At 40.0% G+C, this 20,130-nt stretch overlaps 1 protein-coding gene across 4 annotated transcripts in view; it reads left to right on the top strand.

Annotated features, from left to right (window-relative positions):
* The window catches only part of TENM1 (teneurin transmembrane protein 1), a 541,361-nt gene that overhangs the window by 455,724 nt on the left and 65,507 nt on the right, over positions 1 to 20,130 (top strand). For all 4 annotated transcript variants that reach the window (XM_028122679.1, XM_028122680.1, XM_028122681.1 and 1 more), the window contains one exon: positions 18,788 to 18,942. In XM_028122679.1, the coding sequence (XP_027978480.1) occupies positions 18,788 to 18,942 (155 nt within the window). The remainder of the gene's footprint in view (positions 1 to 18,787; positions 18,943 to 20,130) is intronic.

Consider the following 20,130-nt stretch of genomic DNA (forward strand, 5'->3'; position numbering starts at 1 on the left):
GGCAGCTTTAATTAAAAGCACCAGAGACATTTAGAAGTTTAGAAATGGATGGCATGTAATTTGCCCTTTTACCAACCATAAAATGGTAATTAAGGAATTTGATTCACTTCTTCCTATTAAAAGTTTTATGAGAATAGCAAGTTCCTTCTAAATACAGTTTCTCTTCAGCAGAAAGTAGTATGTTTGCTTTATCAGTCTTCTCCAGCAGGGTAAGATGTTTTAATGTACAAATTCTGCAGAAGTTAATTAGGAAATTTCTTTCCATGCAAAATGTTTGTTTTTAAGGTTCTAAAACATGAAACTGTATTAGAGCTAACCCTTTGATCAGGGCCCCATAATGCTCTACCATCCATACAAGATGACCCAATAATTTCAAGTTTACCAAATGCATGGAGCTCCCATCCAAATGCATGGAGCTATCAAATCAAAGAAAAGAGGAGGTCATTTCCTGGTGAGTCCTGCATGCTTTGCTGATTCTTAAAGGAATCTGAAACCTACAGTGCATTGACTTCCCAGGGAATCCAGAACATTCACTCCACAACAGGGAAGTCATCAGAAGATGTTTTTAGCTTCATTGACCCTCCAGCAATATTGGGTGAATTAGCAGGTGTCCAATGTAAAACTCAAACAACACGCAGCAAACCCAGATGCCTTTGGAAATCCATGATTTTAACATCATACGCTAAAACACAGCTGGAAATGGAGCCAGGAAGCCCATTTTTATTTTATAATTGATCGATTGCATTTTTTTGGCCACTTCAGCCCAAATAGTATAGATGGCACCACACAGAGCATTTAGACCAGAGTTTTGAAGGCACTAATGACTTAAGTTATATGCACATAAGAAAGACAGCTGCTAGGGTTAGTTTTTTTAAGTCAAGCAGATTCTCTAAAGTTGTCTAAGTTGGATGGATCTATGCAGCAAACCCGATAAAGTAGGACAAGTTTGACATGTCTCCTCTTCATTCCCTCATTCAGTGATTCTCCTGGATAACTGAGCCCTTGTCCCGGCCCTCAACCCGTCACCCCTATGTAGAAATGCACCCTATTCTCTTCCCACCCCCTCATCAGAACTGGGCAGCCACAGTGGTATACTAAAAGGGGATGGGACAGTGAAAGGACTATTGCATCAGTGACATTGTTTAGAATTTCCCGAGAATGGTAATAGTAAACACAGACCTGCTGTTCACCCATTTTATTATTGTTTTTACTATTTGTACTGAAAATTCACTCCCCTTACTGTCAGCACCCGGGACAGACCACTCCTATCATCCCCAAAACTTGGCATGCCCTTGCAGGTATAAGGAAAATACCTGCAAAATAGTATTCAGTGGAAAGCTCAGAATACAAACTATAGAAACTGTGGGCTGCTACTCCTGTAAGGGTGCAGGGGTACTGTGTATGTCCAGAGAAAAAGTGCAAATGGAAGTTTATCCAGGGGCACCTGGGTGGCTCAGTCAGTTAAGCGTTCGGCTCTTGGTTTCGGCTCAGGTCATGATCTCATGGATTGTGGGGTTGAGACCCGCATAGGATCCACACTCAGCGGGGCGTCTGCTTCAGATTCTTTCTCCCTTTCCCTCCGCTCCTCCCTGCTTGAGTTCTCTCTCTCTCTCTTTCTCTCTCTCAAATAAATAAATAGGTAAATATTTTAAAAAGGAAGTTTATCAAAACATTAGCAGTGATAATTGCTGCCTAAGGAATATTGAGTGATTTTATTTTCTCAGTTTTCTGAGCATTTATTATTTTTATAATTCAACAAAAGACAAAACACGATATTTTAAAATATACACACATATACACTGTCCTGTCCTATGGCCAGTCTCTGAGGACTCAGGTTTCTTTGCTTCTATAGACAACCGCTCTCCAGCAGGGGTGTCCTAGTATTGATGGCTGACAGTGGGTTACTCTGATCTGAGCAGGTTACTGGAGACCTGCTGAAAGGGGTAATACCGTAAGTCAAGGAAGAAACCTAAATGGAAGTCTTTGAAGGCATCCTGGCAGGCCAGTAGTAAAAGATATTTTAATTGCATTTATTATTTTTTAAGAAAAAGTATAAAAATACAAATTAAAATGGTCTCACCATCTAGCTAAGTCCTGTTGATATTGAAACATAAAAATAGAAAAGTAATATGTAAATATGGTTTGAAAGTTTGAACTCTCTAAAAAGGTACAAAAAGCAGATTCCAGAAATCTTCGCCACAAACACACACAACCCAGTCCCTCATTTTAAAAGTACCCAGTGTTAACAGTTTCTTGTGATTCCTTTGAGACTTCTATATATTTTTCCCCTTACGTGAAAGGAATCATACCATATGGATTACACTTCACCCTGCTTCTTTCGTTTAATAAAATATCTTGAAGACCTTTCCATAAAAGCACGTACATACCTACCTCTTTGTTTTTAAGAGCTGTACAACATGACAGCATATGGCTATACCATAACTGATTGAGCCATTTGCTTCTTGATGGAAATGTTGTTGCTTTTTTTTTATTATTTCTTACCACTAAAGTGCTGTGCTGAACAACCTAGTTCATAGATACTGGAGCACTTTTGTAAATACATACATAGAGTTAATTTTTAGCAGTAGTAGATATTACCAAATTGTCCTCCCAAAAGATTGAGCACATTTACACCAACAGTGTGTAAACGTGCCCATTTTGCCGTACCCTTAGCTGCTCTGAGTATCCTTAAACTTTTTCCTGTAGGCCCATCTGATCAGTGGGAAATGGGGTCTTGTACCCTGTAGCTTTAATTTGAATTTCTTTAATTGTAAATGAAGCTGAGTGTCATCTCCTGTCTATTGTGACCATTTGTATTTCTTTCTCAGTAAACTCACTCTGCCAGTTTTGCTACTGAGCTGTTGATCTTTGTGTTTTGTCAGCTAGAAAGGCATCCCTTTGTCCCTCATATGTGTTGCAGGTATCTGCCAAGTTTGTAATTTCTCCTTTTTTAACCAGATAGAAGTTTTCTAACTCTATGTGGTCATATTTAGCAATATATTTCCTTCAGTTCTCTAAGGTTTGTGGCTTCCCAGAAAAGCCTTCCTGTAGTAAAGGTATTTTTAAGGCAGATGGACAGTCCTTTCAGTAACCCCTGAATCATACTGTGTCTTTCTCCTTTGGGCCCCGTGAAATTTGGAAGACTCAGGAAGCGTTTAGAGTAGCTTAAAACGAGAGACTTTGTAGTCTCAGGGAGATAAAATGGAGTTCAAATGTATTACTAACATCTTCAAGACACTGTTTTCTCACTGTAAAATGGAATGGTGCTCCTACCTTCCTTACAGAGCTCTAGAGGATGAAATGACACGCTATGGGCTCTGCCAGTTCCTGGCACAGATTAAGTACTGAATAAAGTAGGACGAGGAGATTGAGGAGACGTAGATAAGTTTTAAAACTAATAGCTGTTATTAACTGGATTGATTTCAAGACTGCAGCCAATAATCATTTTGGTTTCAAAATTGTTTGGCTATATTCAAATTATTTTCTGTCAAACTTCATTGATGGTATAGTCACAGCCCTAACTTAATTCTGTTTGCTTGGAAAATATATTGTCCAACTGAAGGGGGGAAATTGCAACCATGTATTTAAAATACTTGGAGAGAGGTACTGGGAAAAGCTCCACTGAAGGAAACGCTGTGGAAAGTCACAAGTGCATATGTGCATATGGAGACGTGCTAGGATGTCACTACAGTAAAAAATGGAAAGAGCCTAACAGTCCATCAGTGGAGGCTTAGTCACATGATGGAATATTGTATAACAGTAAAAATAAATTAACTACATCTACATATAAAAAACATTAATGGTCACAAAACATAAGGTTGCACAACTAAAAGAAAACTGCAAAAGAAATACGTGGTATAATGCCATTAGCCTATGATAATGGTAAAATATATATAAAACATAAAATTTACCATTTTAGCTATTTTCAAGTGAACAATTCTTTTTTTCTTAAAGATTTTATTTATTTTTTGGAGAGACAGAGAGAGAAAGAGCATGAGCCGGGGGGGAAGGGCAGAGGCAGAGGGAAAAGCAGACACCTCTCTGAGCAGGGAGCCCAATGCGGGGCTCGATCCCAGGACCCTGAGATCATGACCTGAGCTGAAGCCTGTCGCTCAACTGACTGAGCCACCCAGGTGCCTCTAAGTGAATAGTTCTGCAGGGTATGGTTACCTCTCGGGAGAGAAGGGAAAAGGTAGTAGGGATAAGGACATGGGGCTTTGGCTGTATTCATAACATTTTCTTTTGATTTTATTCTGAGCCATGTGAAGCGAATGTTAACATCTGTTAAATTTGGGTGGTAGATGCAAGGCAGCGTGTAATGCTATTTTCTGAGTTGTCTACCATTTGAAATATTTCATAATTTTAAAAAAATTTAAGTCAAAAGCAGGGATCAGAAAGCAACTTGCAAATTTATACCTGACAATTCCATTTTTAAAAGTGATTTGTTTGTTTGTTTGAAATAAGGCTTTCACGCATACAGAGATGATATTCAAAATATTTAACAACCTGTCAGGCACAAGTCCCGATGTATCAAAACACACACCCACTTTGGCCCTGGGGTAGAATCATTACGGCCTCCTACGGTGGCCAGCGTACATCCGTTCTTTTCCATACTGATTGGATTTGAGGCTGTAGAGCTTTACCAACACCTCTAGTGTGTGTCCATATGTGGGGTTCCCTTAATAGCTGACCGTGAACTTCCTCAATATTAAAGAGTCTCAATAGAAAGATTCCGCTTTATTGTTGCCCAAAGAAAGTCACTATTTCCTTGGGAGTGAGTCCTGGCCCATTTAAAGTTTCTCCCTGAGGAATCAAAGGCTTAATAACTCAAATGTAAGGTTATCTTCAAGCCCCAAATATCAAAGCCTGGCCAGGAAGCCCCAGTGTTATTTGCTCTCTTTTTCTTCCAGTTTCATTTACTAGCAATTCCATTTGGTTTTTCAAAAAGCTTGTTAGACTGTGTAATAGGCTTTTAGGGAAAGGATGGTAGGTAGGTGCCTGATTTTACCAGTATTTACTCAGGAAAGAAAGCTGATTACAGCGGTAGTTACTCTTAGAGCTCAGGAATCATTCCTCATTTTGGAAGGCATCTCTAACCCAAGGAAATTGAAGCCATAGTAATAGATTGATAGGTCTGCTTTGCCCCTCCCCAAGCCAAAACCCATCAGAATGGCTTCTGCCAAGGTTACCTGCTTGGGTTTCTATAATCTTTTCCCTGTGTTCTCTTAAAGTAAAATCAGAACTGTCTCTCAAGGGCACCTTCCCACCTTTCTCCCGTGGTAAAACTGAGGGCATTTCTGGGGAGAGTGGTCTGAAGAGGGACTACTTTTAAATCTCCTGATTTTAGCGTGTTAGGCTTGAAATTTTATGAAAAACCACAGATCAACACAGCACCTTCAAGACCTCTGTTGTGGTTTTTTTGTTCTGTTTTGTTACTAATGCTGGTATTTTCTTTTCCAAGTATATCTGGTCTAGTTTTAACAGCATGACTTTATTAAAATTATCTACTTGAATGTTAAAAAAAAAATTGTCCATTAACAGAAAACCAAAACTGCTGCCTTCTGAATTGGCCCTAAATTGATACCTTCCTAGTTCCTGGAAATGCTAGAGATTTTTGAATTAGGGAAAATGAAAAAATGGTATCTGCCTGTATTTTTAAATGCCTCCATTTCCTTGTGTTTTAGCTCCTTTCTTAGACTCACTATTACTAATTCAGACTGGCTATTATTAATTTTTTTCCTAGTTGCTCAAATTGTTCCCTTTCTACCATAGATCTTAGTCATTTATTCCATAAACCTAGAAAGCACTCCTGTGTGGCAGGAGCACGCAGCTAAATGCTATCACCAAACACTGCAGTGATCTCTTGTGACAACAAAGACCTCCTGGTTATCAAACAGGTATCCAGAAATGCCATCATCTTAATTAATACTTTCAGCATATTTAACTGGTATCGATAAGACACCAGTGTCAGCGACCCACTATACTACTTAGAAGACTCCCGCTGGATTTAGCTACTCGGTTGGACCCACATCATGCTCCCAGTAGATCTTGTTAGAAAAAGAACCATGTTCACTGAGCTCCACCATTTTGTTAAGCTTTTCAAGCAGCAAATAATCTGGTCTTCCTGGGAAATTTTGGAAATTATGAGTGGACTAAAAAGACATGGTCCCTGCCCATGAGTGGAATATGATTTGGTTGAGGAGAAAAGAGAGGAATCCTTAGAGAAGACTATAAACTAGCATTAGGTCATGGGATATAAACTGTAAACACTCCAAGGGTTCAGAGAATGGATAGCTGATTGGCATTTGGAGGAAAAGGGAGAGAAAAATGAGAAGGGGGAAGATGTGGAAGAAAAGAAAGGAATCTAAAAAAGAGCTGGACATGTGGGGAAAGAGAACTGGAAACTAGATTCTAACCTCTATTCCTGATAGGTTAGGTTAAGTGAACTCAAAACAGAATAAGATCAAAGAACAAGGCAAAGAAGAGAAAGTAGGGCAGTGGAGAGCAAAAAGCCAACGCTAAATGGGAAATGAATAACTCAGCTCTTCCTATGAAGATGAGGATGGTCCTGAAATGGATTTGTTAAAATGGCCTGAACTTGTATCTCAAGTGCGTTCTTGAGTCCAGTCAAAACACCTTGTGCTCTTAGTTATGGGCCAGATTTTAGATTTGCAACCTAACAACACTATCCCTGTTGTGATCCTCATTCCTACCACTGGGACTGGTGAACACACATATCTTCTACTAGGCTCAGAAGATTTCTACCATCAGAACTCTCCATGCACAGGGAACATAGCACAGGCAAATAATGTAGTGATGGCAAAGGGAAAGGTATGTTTTAGAGCCATTACATAGACCACTTTGACTGGAAAAGTAACACAGGACCCTGTACAGACCCCCCATCATCGTCAGCGTGGCAGAGATGCTGACAGAATTCCACATTGTGTTCCTGACCTCTAAGTCAATCCATGCTGAAGCAGGTACTCATGTAGCAGATAACCCCCAGCATGATTCCAGAAGGCTAACAGTTAATCAAAAACGTAAATATGAACATCACTTGTGTTAACCTTTCAGAAAGATTTCACAGACAGAATAGATGTTATTTTATTTGATCTTTACAGTAATGCCCTGACATGGGCAGCTCAGCTTTTAGTCTCACCCATAGACAAAGGCAGACACCTGAGCACTGGGAGATTGTGAAATGTTTTGAAAGTCAGTCAGTCTCAACTGGATCACCCAGCTTCTACCCCCGGACTCTTCCTCCTCCTCCCATCTCTCCCACGAACATGTCTAGGTGGTTGAATTTAGAGAAAAGAGGTGGGGATGGCCATTGGAGACCCCAATCTCAGTCAAGACAAGGATAGGGAAATCACCAGCCCCCCCGTAAACAAGGTACCCCAGTAGTTTTCAATACCTTTCAAGAAAACCTTATGCCTGCAGTTCGTCAAATTTATACATGAGGATGTGGAAAAGAAAAAAGGAGTTGTTTGTCTCCTCAGGCAACTGCTTTGACTATTTTTTTTCTTTTACTCGGCTGTCATATTTGTGTGTGTGTGTGTATGTGTGTGTTGTAATCGTATATTGATTGAGCCCAAATCAGCCGTCCTAAACGTCTCTTAAACTCTCATTTAAGAGGTTCAAAAATTATGTTCATGCAGTATTTGTTACCCTGCCTTATCTTTTGCCAATGACTGTCTACCACTTCTGACTTTGTGAACTTCTCTTCCAGCATCAGCTTCATTAGTCAAGATGTACAGATGTTGGAAGAATTTTAAATGGGCCTTCTGTGTTGTTTTTGAATGGGTACTACATGCAAATAATTATCCTACAGAAATTTTAATTCTTCTTGAGTTAGCCCACTTTTGTGAATAGTAAGCACTGTCAGGCTTAATTCCTCATATCCTGCTTTTATTGAGTATTCAGGCCAAGGTATTCTACTTAGTTTGCTTTTTTATTAGAACCTCTTGGTCATTCACATACCTTGAGAGAGATTCATTTTCCCTAGAGTGTAACAACTGCAATTAGTTTTTGCTAGTCCATGGGCAATAAATGAACTTTCCCTCCTCAGGCTAATTGTTCACATAATGTTTTAGCGAGGCGGTTTGTTTCCTTAGGATGACAGAGGCATTTCTTCAAAATATATCTGAGTAGTGTCCCAGATATGGTTGCTTGATGTTTGAAGAATTTTTTAAGGGGGGGAGGGAATATAAAATATTCAGCTTGCATTTGGTAAACCTCATTTATCTTAGCCCATATGTACTGAGTCCCCTTAAATCTCAGCCTGCAGGCATCTTTTAAACAAGAACTCTAGCACAAAGATAAAATAAGAGATGTGCATTTCAACTTGAACTAGAACCATCTATTTACCCCAATCTGTCTTACACACACACACACACACACACACACCTACATCTTTAAAACAAGGAAAAATAATTCATACCATTACTAGTATCTGGTATCACTTTTAAATATTGAGACACCACCACCACCCCTGGCCCAGGATCTCCCTGAGCCAATTGCATAGCATGGAGCCTCATTTATTTGGTTCTCTGGATGAAAATTTTAGCCATCTCATAAAAGCTTGAAGGTTTTTATACCAACCACTCAATAGTGCAGTATTTCCCCTAAGCTAACAAAATTGTTTTCAACCACTACCTTGTCTATGGTGAATCTAACATAGGGCAACTCTGCTACTGACAAGGGTTACATGATGCTTCATGGACTGAAGTTGTATACTATGTCTGTCCAACATGAAGAAACCTAAAATGTTCAATCAGGGCCTATGTGGAAATGTTTGTTCATGATTCTAGGCTTAGAAAAGTCACTTTCAGAATGATACCAATGACTGAGCAATTGGGACACCACTTAGCACCACTTCATCCTTTTCAAAGTGCTTCCATTCCATTGGCTCTTGTGAGTTTCACACCATTTTACCCTGTATAGTAGGTAGGATCTGGGTTAGGAAATCAAGACACTGAGTAGTTAAATGCCTTCCTCGAAGTCCTACAGCTGATCTGTAACAGAAGTCAGCCTGAAACCCAGATCCCCTGATGTGACCCTGGAGCCAGCGTTCTCTCTGCTTTTCCTTATGTGAAAGCAAAGAAGTGAAGGACATTAAGGCAAAATCTTGAGGTATTTCTGTTTTCTTAGTACTCCTGAGATGGTAAGATTGGAAGACATCACAAGATCATAACACGGAGCTGTTAACAGAGCAAAGTGGATTTGGGGGAGTCTGAGCTATTCATTGTAGCTAGCTACATGGATCAAATTTATTTGCAGATCATTGGATTGATGGTTCTTAGTCTATTTGCTTTTGGCTACTAAAAGCAACCGCTCCCCCCACCCACCCATTCTCAATCATCACTAATTGATAGGGGACTGTACTCCTCTTAAAGGTCTTAAGAGAGAGAAAGTATCATTACCTCCTTTCTAAACTCACTGTTAGAGAAATTCACGTGCCGCTCTTGACCTCATGGCAGGCTTTACTTGATTTAAGTTAGGTGCATTTCAATGTACAGACAGTCCCCAAGTTACGGTTTTTTGACTTCACTGTGGTGCAGAAGCAATACGCATTCAGTAGAAACCATACTTTGAATTTTGAATTTTGATATTTTCCCAGGCTATCGAGATGCACTACAGGGCACCTGGGTGGCTCAGTTGGTTAAGCGACTGCCTTCAGTTCAGGTCATGATCCTGAAGTCCTGGGATCGAGTCCCACATCGGACTCCCTGCTCGGCGGGGAGTCTGCTTCTCCCTCTGACCCTCCCCCCTCTCATGCTTTCTCTGTCTCATTCTTTCTCTCTCAAATAAATAAATAAAATCTTTAAAAAAAAAAGATGCAGTACAATATCTCAGGATGCCGGGTGGCAGCAGCAAGCCGCACCTCCTGTCCACATGATCACGAGCAAAACACAACCATTCTATTTTTCACTTTCCATACAGTATTTGATAAATTGTAGGAGATATTCAACACTTCATGTTAAAATAAGCTTTGTGTTAGATGATTTTGCCCAACCGTAGGCTAACATAAGTATTCTGAGCACATTTAAGGTAGGCTACGTTGAGCTATGATGTTCAGTAGGGAAGGTGATTAAATGATTTTAGACTTAATGATATTTTCAGCTTACAATGAGTTTATCAGGACGTAACCCTATCATAAATTGAGGGAAATCTGTAAATGTGTGACAATTAAGTCTATAATTCAGCAAGTTTTATTGAACATCTGTGCCCGGGTCTACTGGATTTGTTGAGATACAAAAGTAAAGCATAATAAAATCCAGTTTTTGCCCTCAAGGAGTTATTGCCTAGACAGAGCATGATTGGAGAAGTCACATTAAAAAAAATAAAATAAAAAAACCAGCTTCTATTGGTTAGCAAACAGAGAGACCAGAATGAACTGGAGTTTGCAGGTAAGGCTTTCCGGGAAAGAAATATCTTGTAGAAGCCTTAAAAGGTGAATAGGGTTTGAGTTGGTAAATGTAATAGTCAGGCCAAGCTAATTATATGGAAAAAGAAAAGAAAAGAAAAAAAAAAACACATGCATTCTCAATGGCTTAACAAAACAGTACTTTGTTTCTTGTTCACATCACAGTCCAAATGGGTTGCCCTGGGGGGGTGGGAGAAAATTCAAGTGGTAATGCAGGGAACCAGGCTCTTCTATCTAGTAACTAGCTACTCAGTCCCTCTGTATCTGGCTAGCCTGCGTGGGAAGAGGATGATCCATGGAAGAGCTCAACAGAGGTTTTGTTAGGGGCCAAGCCTAGAAGTAGCATACATCACTTCTGCCCATACCTAACTACAGAGGAAGTTGGAAAACGTAACCCAGCTCTATTCTCAGAAATAAAAATAGTAAGGTGACCTGAATACATAGCATTGTCTCTGCCATACTAAATGGAGAGGGCTTTCTGAAGGAAGGCTGGGGAAGAGAAAGGTGGCAGAGCAAAAACAGAGTTGAGTTCAGCTGGGACACCTCATTTTCTGGTTTGATTGGACTGAATTTGATGAATTTGACACAAATTTTTGAGCTTTGATCTTGGTGGGGACAAAAGAGGCTGCATTCTTAGCAAGTATTATATTGTCAGCCATCCAGATTATTTCATTTTCCAGTGATAAGAATCACAACTACATTTGATTATCTTTGTAAAACCAAAGTCTAATACCAAGACAATTTTTGATAGACTTTAGTTTTTAGAGCAATTTTAGGTTCGCAGAAAAATTGAGCAGAATCTTCATACACTGAAACTCCACTGTATGTTGCTCTAATGGTAGATACATGCCAGTGTACATTTGTCCAGGCCCATACAATGTCCAACACCAAGAGTGAAAGCTAACGTAAACTGGGGACTTTGGGGTGATAATGATGTGTCAATGTAGGTTCATCAACTGTAACAAATGTACCACTCTGGTGGGGGATGTTGATAGCGGGGGAGGCTATGCATCTCTGGGGGCAGGGGATATATGGGACATCTCCGTAGCAAGACATAACTTTTAACAGCAGGTGCTGCTACACTGTTTATTAGATTCACTCCAAGTTCGTGGATCTTCTCTGCCCACAGCAGCCTCTTCACTGACAATATATTCCTCCTGATTATACTCTAGCAAACATCATAAATCGACAACTTGAGGAATAAATCCAGTTCAAAAATATAATTTGTTTGGCCCATATCTATTTATTTAAGGAAAAAAAAAGATTGAATGCATTTGGGTGGCACGTGCTCTCTTTTGTTAACCTCAGTTTTCCCTAGAACCTATATAATCCAACAGCTGGCACCAACTTACAAACTTATGTCACCTGCCTGACCCCTGACAACATAGGAGTCTGTAACCTTTGTTGCTGGGGACTCCTTTTTATGTGGTAGGTCATACGGTAATAGTCAAGTTATCAAAATCACCATCACATGGAAATTCTGAGTACTTTCTCAAAACTGGCCAGCTTTGTGGGGGTGAAGCCACGGAATATCTTTGAAGGATAATTCTGAAGAAGTCCAAGAGATCTACAGGAATATAAGAACTCTTAACAACCTTTTGAGAGGGGTATTAGTCACACTGACAATTTAACAAAAGCAATGGACCATCTCCCCATACACAAAATACTTTGCAAATAATTTCATGGAGTTTCTGAACCCTCTGAAACCAGTCTATGCACCACTCCTGTGGTAAAGTGATAGCCCCATTTAGGCTGCATGGAAGAGGGCTTAAGAGAACGGGCATTGAACTGAGACAAACGAGCTAAATCTAGAATTTTCTAGGTAGGTAACCTGGAGTTAGTCACTCAACCTCTGAACTTGTATTTCACCGTCTGAAAAATGACAATAATACCTATTCCACAAAGCTGCTATGAGGATTAAATGAGAAAATGGATGTAGAGAATCCAGCAGTAGGCCTAGAATCTCCTAGTAGTCCCAGCAAATGAAAATGGTTATTATTAAGTGATATTAGTCAGCCTTCGTGGGTTTTCAGTGGCGTTTACCTGGATTTCACACTAGGCTCATCAGGAATTCGACACAGCCATTCGGATTTTGCTTACGTGTCACTTACTCTGAGAAATCACTTGTGACCTTCATCTGCCCAGCCCGCTCCCCAAGGTTGCTCCCACGGCATCCTGGACTTGATCTAAACTAGTGCTTATCTTGAGGCACCGTAATTGCCTGGGCATTGGTTCCTCTCCCCCACCAGTTTCTGAGCTCTGTTTTATACTACTCTGCTGTACTCCCAAGTGCCGAGCACTGTACCTGACATATAACAGATACAAAAATAAATCTAATAATAAATCAGGAGAAAGAGCTTCCCCAGTAAGCTTTTAGAAAAATAGTGGTTGCAATGAATCATGGAACACTACATCAAAAACTAATGATGTAATGTATGGTGATTAACATAACATAATAATAATAAAAAAAAGAAAGAAAAATAGTGGTTGGTTGGTGGAGGTAGGTGAGCCCTTCATTCACTCTGCCTTGCCCTGAAGGTTAAAGCTTTGAGAGGATCAGGACGAGCTGAAGAGAAGACAAAAGCTAAAAACTGCCCTTTCTTTCACTCAGATTTCTTGGTTAACTAGTCCAAATATATTGCTCTTTATGATATCTCTGAAGCCCTTTAAAAAGTACCTTCTGAGCCGTGAAAGGACTTTCCAGTCAGTAGAATATTCATTTGAATGTTTGTCGTTTTTATTTAAATTCTTTGGAAATTGACCTTTACTGTTTAGGATATACTATAACTTTTTTATTAAACAATATCTGATTGAATAAGTCACACATTCACTAGTCATGTAATAGTGAGGTTTTTAGAGTCTCTTACTGAAGATATCCTGTTCTCATTGTTAAGGACACAGTGAAATCATTTCAGCTGATCATTAAGCTCTGCCTCCTTCCAACCCAGTGACACACAGATATTTGTAATTCCTCCAAGTTCTACAAGCTCCATTTAGGGGCTGCCTAGCAAGAGAACTTAACAGGCTTACTGTGCAAAAGTAACTTGACCCTTTCTGATCCCAGTGGGTAATTAAGTGGACAGTAATCAGATCAGCTGGAGAACGGACTTTTCTGCCCCTTGGAGAATTTCCATATAGACCAACATATGATACCAATTTTCAGAGAAATGGATTGCACATAAACAAAGCAAAATATTTTAATCTCTCTCTGATTTAAAGGGCACTTTATGATCAACAGCTAATGTCGGTTATACAATTCAGCACTCTCAGTATTGGAGATTGAGCTGACGCCATATTGTGCTTAGGACATTTTCTGAAAGCTTATTTTAACCATTTATCTCTGTATCATAAAATTAAAGAGCACATTGTGGCAGGGGAAAAAAAACAGTATTTCAGTTTTCTGGTTGCTAGGGCTCTAGATGGAGAGAATTTTATGACTACTTTCCAAAGCCTATATTCTGAAAGAAGGTTCATTTTTAATATAGAAATAATAAAAATGTAGGTGGCCTCAACAGCTGTAATTTTATAAATTAAATACAAAGATGCCTTCTGCCAACATTTGAAATTGGCATTCCACACGGCCAAATACTCTGATCTGTGCTGTTACCTAATTTGAGATTTGAGCCACTATTTCCGGGCTATTAACCTCCACATCTGGACTTGCAGCGACCTCACATCAGGAAATCCCTGCCTGCTCCAGTATTGATCAGCAGTGTCCTCTTCCCCAACAGGTGATACATTTATTAGTAACTGTCCAGGCTGCCCCAGCTTTAGGCAATTGTCTTCTGCAGAGTTATAATACTTATTCATTGGAGGAAAATAAGACAAGGGAAGAAGTCAAATAATTTCACCTATAATTTGCCGCTGTTTCATACAGAGCTATGCTTCACAGAGAAAAGAGGGCCTGCAGTTCAGATATTATATAATGTCCCCTACTTTGCATAAGATGTGGTGAATAATTTTTTTTACAAGATGCACTTTATTTATGAGCAGGTCTTTCCATAGAAAGAGCTTGTTAGGGCTTAATGCTGATGAATGGAGACAGCACCATTCACACTTCCAGGTTATGGTCTGTCAGTGCTTTCATTATATGCACTAATTTACAAGGATTTATTTATTTTCTCGCAAATGTAAAAATGTGCTCCAAGCTAAACATGCTGTCTGGGCGTCTGAGCCCAGTGTTTTCCTTACTGGAGGTGGGGTGGTGTGGGGGCTCAAGCTGTCTGTGTTGTTCTTCCTACCTCCCCCCACCACCCACTGCCTAACCTTGTGGCAACATCGGAGATCTATATATTCTTGCTTGCTCTAAAAATGAATACTGGTTAAAATTTTAAACCCTGGAAGTGGTCTTCTCAATGCAATTTAACTCCTTTCTTAGCCATTGTGTTTTAAGTGGTAATGAAAATGCTGTCAGGAAGCACATCAACAGATGTGGCCATTGGAACAAATTATGCCCACAGCATTAGGTACCAAATTTTGGAAATCTGGGTACAATAATATCAAAACACGAAAGTCAGTTGCGTCTGCAGATCTCGCTAGCCCCAGATGGTTTTATGTGCTCTGAAATCACTCACATCCCTGTCCCTGAAAGATAAAGCTTAAAATACACGGGGCATGTGCCACCTTCTCCCACTCAGCCTAACAAACGGTAATACATCATGCTGACTGCATCATCGACATCCTTGGGCTACGACAATACTCATTATGGGAGGGGAGACCACCCCCTCCCAAGTAATGGCAAAAAGAATTCTCCTTTTCCTGCCTGGGATTTTCAATTTGGTTTTTAACCTCACTGAAAACTAAATACCCCTCAAACCTCACCAGTGAAGAGTTTGTAAAACTAGTTGTTTGGGGAATCTGTGTGTGTGTGTATGTTGGTTGGTTGGTTGGTTGGTTGGCTGGGGAAGGAAAATGAAAGGAAATGAAAATATGTACATATAAAACATACCTAGATGCACTAATAAAACATCTATCACACAGCCCCTCAAAGACCTTTCTACTATTTCTTTTTCAACTCCAAACATAAGTATAACCCCATCAAATTTAATTAAAGAGTCTCAGGAAAAACAGAGTCTTTTGCAATTTGGACCGTGATCAAAGAAATTGCTACACAAATATATGAAAGGAGAATATCCTACAACTCGTCAGCCAAATAAGCCCTGAAGGCCAACAGTGAGGATTTAATAAGCCTCTTCTGTGGAAATCAGTGGACGTGAACAGAGAACAGTTCACACTGTTCAGAAGTAAACAAAAATTAAAAGTGGAAAAACCATGTAAAGTCCAGGATTATCCTCCCTGGATCGGAACAGACTTCACCCTCTGATGGGGATGAGGAATGCAGTTGTCAAAGGAACAGAATTGTCCTCCCTGGTGTCCACACAAAGATGGAAGGACCCCCCCCAAATACACTTGTTTCAGGAGGAATACATTTATTTCTCTATACCTTTTGTGAACCTGTTCCAATTTTCAAGGAATACATTTATTTCTCTACACCTTTTGTGAATCTGTTCCAATTTTCAAGGGATTGGAAGCTCTAAATTTACTGCCTCCTCCTTACAGCAACACTTGCAGGGTATTCCTCTTAGTTTCTGTGCATCTGGATTCTTTGTCCTTTGGCCTTCACAGGACTTGGCACAATGACATTCAGTATGTATTTGGTAAATACTTCATGATTTCAAACACTTCAAGCTAAGCTACTCTCAGCCTTTCCCTCTCCAGACCTGAGTCTTGATCTATCAAGCCTTTCTTGATAGTGGCTCAAATTTCAAATTAGGTAACAGCAAAGATCAGAGTATTTGGCCATGCAAAATGCCAAGAGATCAAGATCAACTCCTCAAGAGGAGTCCATCCTCTTGTGACAAGCAAATTTTAAATTTCACACTCACTGATATTTAATACAGAGGTCATAGAAGGTAATCATAGGCCTGCCACAAAGCAGACCAAATAGTAGGCATTCGAGAAATTGATTTTGCCAAAACAAACAAACAAAAAAAAAAAAAACGTAAAGCAGAGGTACCCCTTGGTTCATCCTCAGCCCAAATGTCCTAGAGATGTAAGAAATGCTCGTGTGCTGCCATCCTTTGACTTGCTCAATCTTAAAAGTCTTTTTAAAAACCTCCTTAAAGGTCCTTCTGTATCTGCAAATGAAAAAGGGACTTATCAACATGAACTTTCCCTTGTCTGGACATGCTGGTTTCCTTGGAGAGCCCTCCAAAACATAGATGAATTTAGAGGTATTCAGGGAAAGTTAAAATGAATCTGTAACTTGTATAGATATTAAGGATTAATACTTCATGAGGAACATCAGGATTAATCAAAGTACACCATAAAGCCAAGTCTTAATATTAACCTCCTGCCAATGAATTAGTTCATCTGAAAGTAGTCTATTAAGTTGGGTTTATAAACACTCTTTACCAGGAAAATGACTGTGTGTGTGAATGTGTGTGCGCACACGCCAAAAGGACATGCTTGTTATCACAGATGTTCCGAACTTTAATATCCACTGGATAAAGGAGAGGTAGGAAAAGACTAAATTGTAGACTAGTTTTAAAGTAATGCCATGTGGTTATTTTCAAGAGCACTATCAAAAGCACCAAGGGAAGCAGGAGTTGAGCCATATGTTCTTTATATGTGTCTGACACTTTTAAATGTATTATTTCATATGATATTTATAACAACCTAGGCAAAGAGTAACCAACTCATCCCAGTTTGTCCAGAACTGTCCCAGTTTTAAAAACTGAACCCAGCCTCAGTCCCAAACTAAGACGGTTGGTCACCTTAGCTTAGGTAAAGCTACAGTAAACAATGTTCTGAGACCCAGTTTCCAGCGTGGGTGGGGGATCCCCCCCATGCCACTAGCAAGCAGTTCTCCCATACCAGCTGTGTGTCCTACAGTTTCACTCAATTCTGACACAATCGACCCAGAGAAAGGGTCAGATCCCATAGGTTAAGGGCTCAGTCCCACAAAACGGCCCCCCACACACATATGCTTCTGGCCAACCAGAAGAAGGAGGTTCCAACAACCCCTTCCTTGGGTTCAATTAATGAGCTAAAGCAGCTCACAGAATTCAGAGAAACCTTTCACTTACTAGATCACTGGTTTATCATAAAAGGCTATAAGTCAGAAACAGCCAGATGAAAGATCCGCATAGGGTAAGGTATGTGAGAGAGGGTATGGAGTTTTCTTGCCTTCTCCAGGCACACTGCTTTCCCCAAATCTCCATGTGTTCGCCAACCTGGAAGCTCTCCAAAGCCTGTCCTTTTGGGTTTTTAGTAGAGGCTTTATTACATAGGTATGATTGATTAAACCATTAGCCATTGGTGATTGAACTCAGTCTCCAGGCCCTCTCCCCTTCACAGACGTCTGGGGGCGGGACTCAGAGTTCCAACCCTCTATTCATGATGGTTCTCCTGGCAACCAACCCATCTTTAGAAGCAGTCCAAAAACCACCTCATTAGCATAACAAAAGACACCTTTATCTCTCTTGCCCCTTTGGAAATTTCCAGAGTTTTAGCAGCTCTGTGCTAAAATCAGGGACGAAGGCCAAATATATATTTCTTATAAATCACAATATCACAAGCAGATAATCTTTTCCATATTTTACCGAAGAGGAGGCTACAATTTAGACGAATGACTCAAAATCACACAGGAGATGTAAATGATGTGTTCAGTATTAGAACCCAAGCCTTCTAACTGCTATTATATATTTTCCAAAACACCAGGCTGTAATTAACACAATGTGTAAAAGCTACTGTGAGAATTTTATTGGCTTTCATTTTTTTCTAGAAGTTTAACCATTCCCTTTGTGACACCATCATTTTGCTCTCCAAACTCCTCTGAATAGGTAATACAGAGGAAAAAACTCAGTCCAGTTTATCAGAATTATTGCAAAGTCTCTGTGGGCTGAGTGTGAATTGATGACAATAACTTTAATGCTTCCCAGGTCAGTTATTTCTAATGCAACTATGAAAATAAGTGGCGGCCTGCGCATCTACAGCCTAAAAGGAATGTCACATACCCTGCCTCTTCTGCCTTTTCCCATTTATCTTAAAGAGGATTTTTTTTCTGTTTGTGGGGCTAAGCAAGTATTGGGGGGGTGGCAGTGTAAAGCTAGACAACCCAAAATGGTTAGACCTGGCTTTATTTCCTCACATTACATTTTATCATTTCTTCTCAATACACAAAGAAGTGAATGTGTGTCCGAACAGACCTCTCCCATTACTGTCCTGTCTGTGCTGAGCAAAATTGAATCCATATGTCTTTAAAATGCTTTTCCATTTCTATGGCTTCTTTCAAACTACGGATCTTGGTGCAAGTGTGGCCCACTAGACTACTAATGCTCATTTGCTCTTTCCCAACAGGCATCACAGTTGATAGGCATGGATTCATTTACTTCGTGGATGGGACCATGATTCGGAGAATTGATGAGAAAGCGGTGATCACAACTGTAATCGGCTCAAACGGTCTGACTTCCACACAGCCACTGAGCTGTGACTCGGGAATGGACATCACTCAGGTAGGTTTTCAAGCTGGTTTTCAAGCACTATCACCATTTGGCATCATGGAAATGGATAACAATTTTCTCATGCAGAAATTAGGTAGAAAGGAAGCCTGGTGTATCTTTTATAACACCAGATAGCAGAAGTTTCTCCTTCTGTAAGTTCCTTTTATCCTCCTCAGAAAAACTCCCTTGGGAGTAATGCTAGGTGGAATGTTGGCATAAGAATAAGAATGAAGGCTTTCAAAGTTAAATCAATTGGAGAGTAAGGCCAGTCTTTTGTGGAATATTTTCCAAGATACATAATTTTATTATTTTTAAATAATACAGTGACTCACATTCGGAAAAGCACTGATGACCAAAGTCCTTGGAAATCTTTTGTAATGTATATGTAAGCATGACTTGTTATTCATGTGTATGTAAACAGCTATCTTTAGGGCATTTGAAAGTCTTAGGTAGAGGCAATGCTCCCTCTGAGATCTAGTTTACATTTGTTTAGGAAAGCTCTTTGTCAGAACAAAAGGGAAAGTGCAGCGTAACTTTCACCTGAGTCAAAAATTCTGATTTTACCACATTTGTACAAAATCAGGATTCCACACGTAGAGAGATTAGAGAGCATACAGCACAATTCCAGCACCCTGTGGGTGTCTTCCCTAGTCTGCGGACACGAAGAGATTGGTATTTAGAATGAGAGAAATAGACTATAGACAGGCCTCAAAGGGATTTTCGTGCTCTTATCGTCCATGAATCTGTGACTTTGGTGAAGTAGATTATTAGATCCTCTTTTCAAATGAATTAGAGTAGAAGTTGAGAATTTTAGGAGTAGTTAGTGAGTGTATCAGACAGGGTGGTTTTGACTGCAAATAATGAAACATGTACCTAAAAAATAGTTTCAACAATAAAGTCTCCTGATGTCACATGGTGAGGTGATCAGAGGTGGGAAAAATGCCCGCAGATTTCCTTCTTGTGTCACACGGACAGGAATCAAGCGCTCTTGCCTCCACCAGTCACTGGTGGAGTCCCCTTAAAGTCCCCTTAAAAGGGGAAATGGGGATCACCAAAATGGATTCAGACCCTCTGGAACAGGGTCACCTTCCCAAAGCATATTGCTACCTAATTCTTGAACCAAAATCGGGCTTCTCTTGGCAAGGAATGGAGGGTTGCTGCATGGGTGGGCCTCCGGCAATATCCTCCATGGTCAGGACA

Source organism: Eumetopias jubatus, unplaced genomic scaffold (assembly GCF_037043125.1).
Source record: "Eumetopias jubatus isolate StellerSeaLion01/CBP00866 unplaced genomic scaffold, mEumJub1_p1.0 scaffold_11, whole genome shotgun sequence".
In the NCBI taxonomy this organism is placed as follows: domain Eukaryota; kingdom Metazoa; phylum Chordata; class Mammalia; order Carnivora; family Otariidae; genus Eumetopias; species Eumetopias jubatus.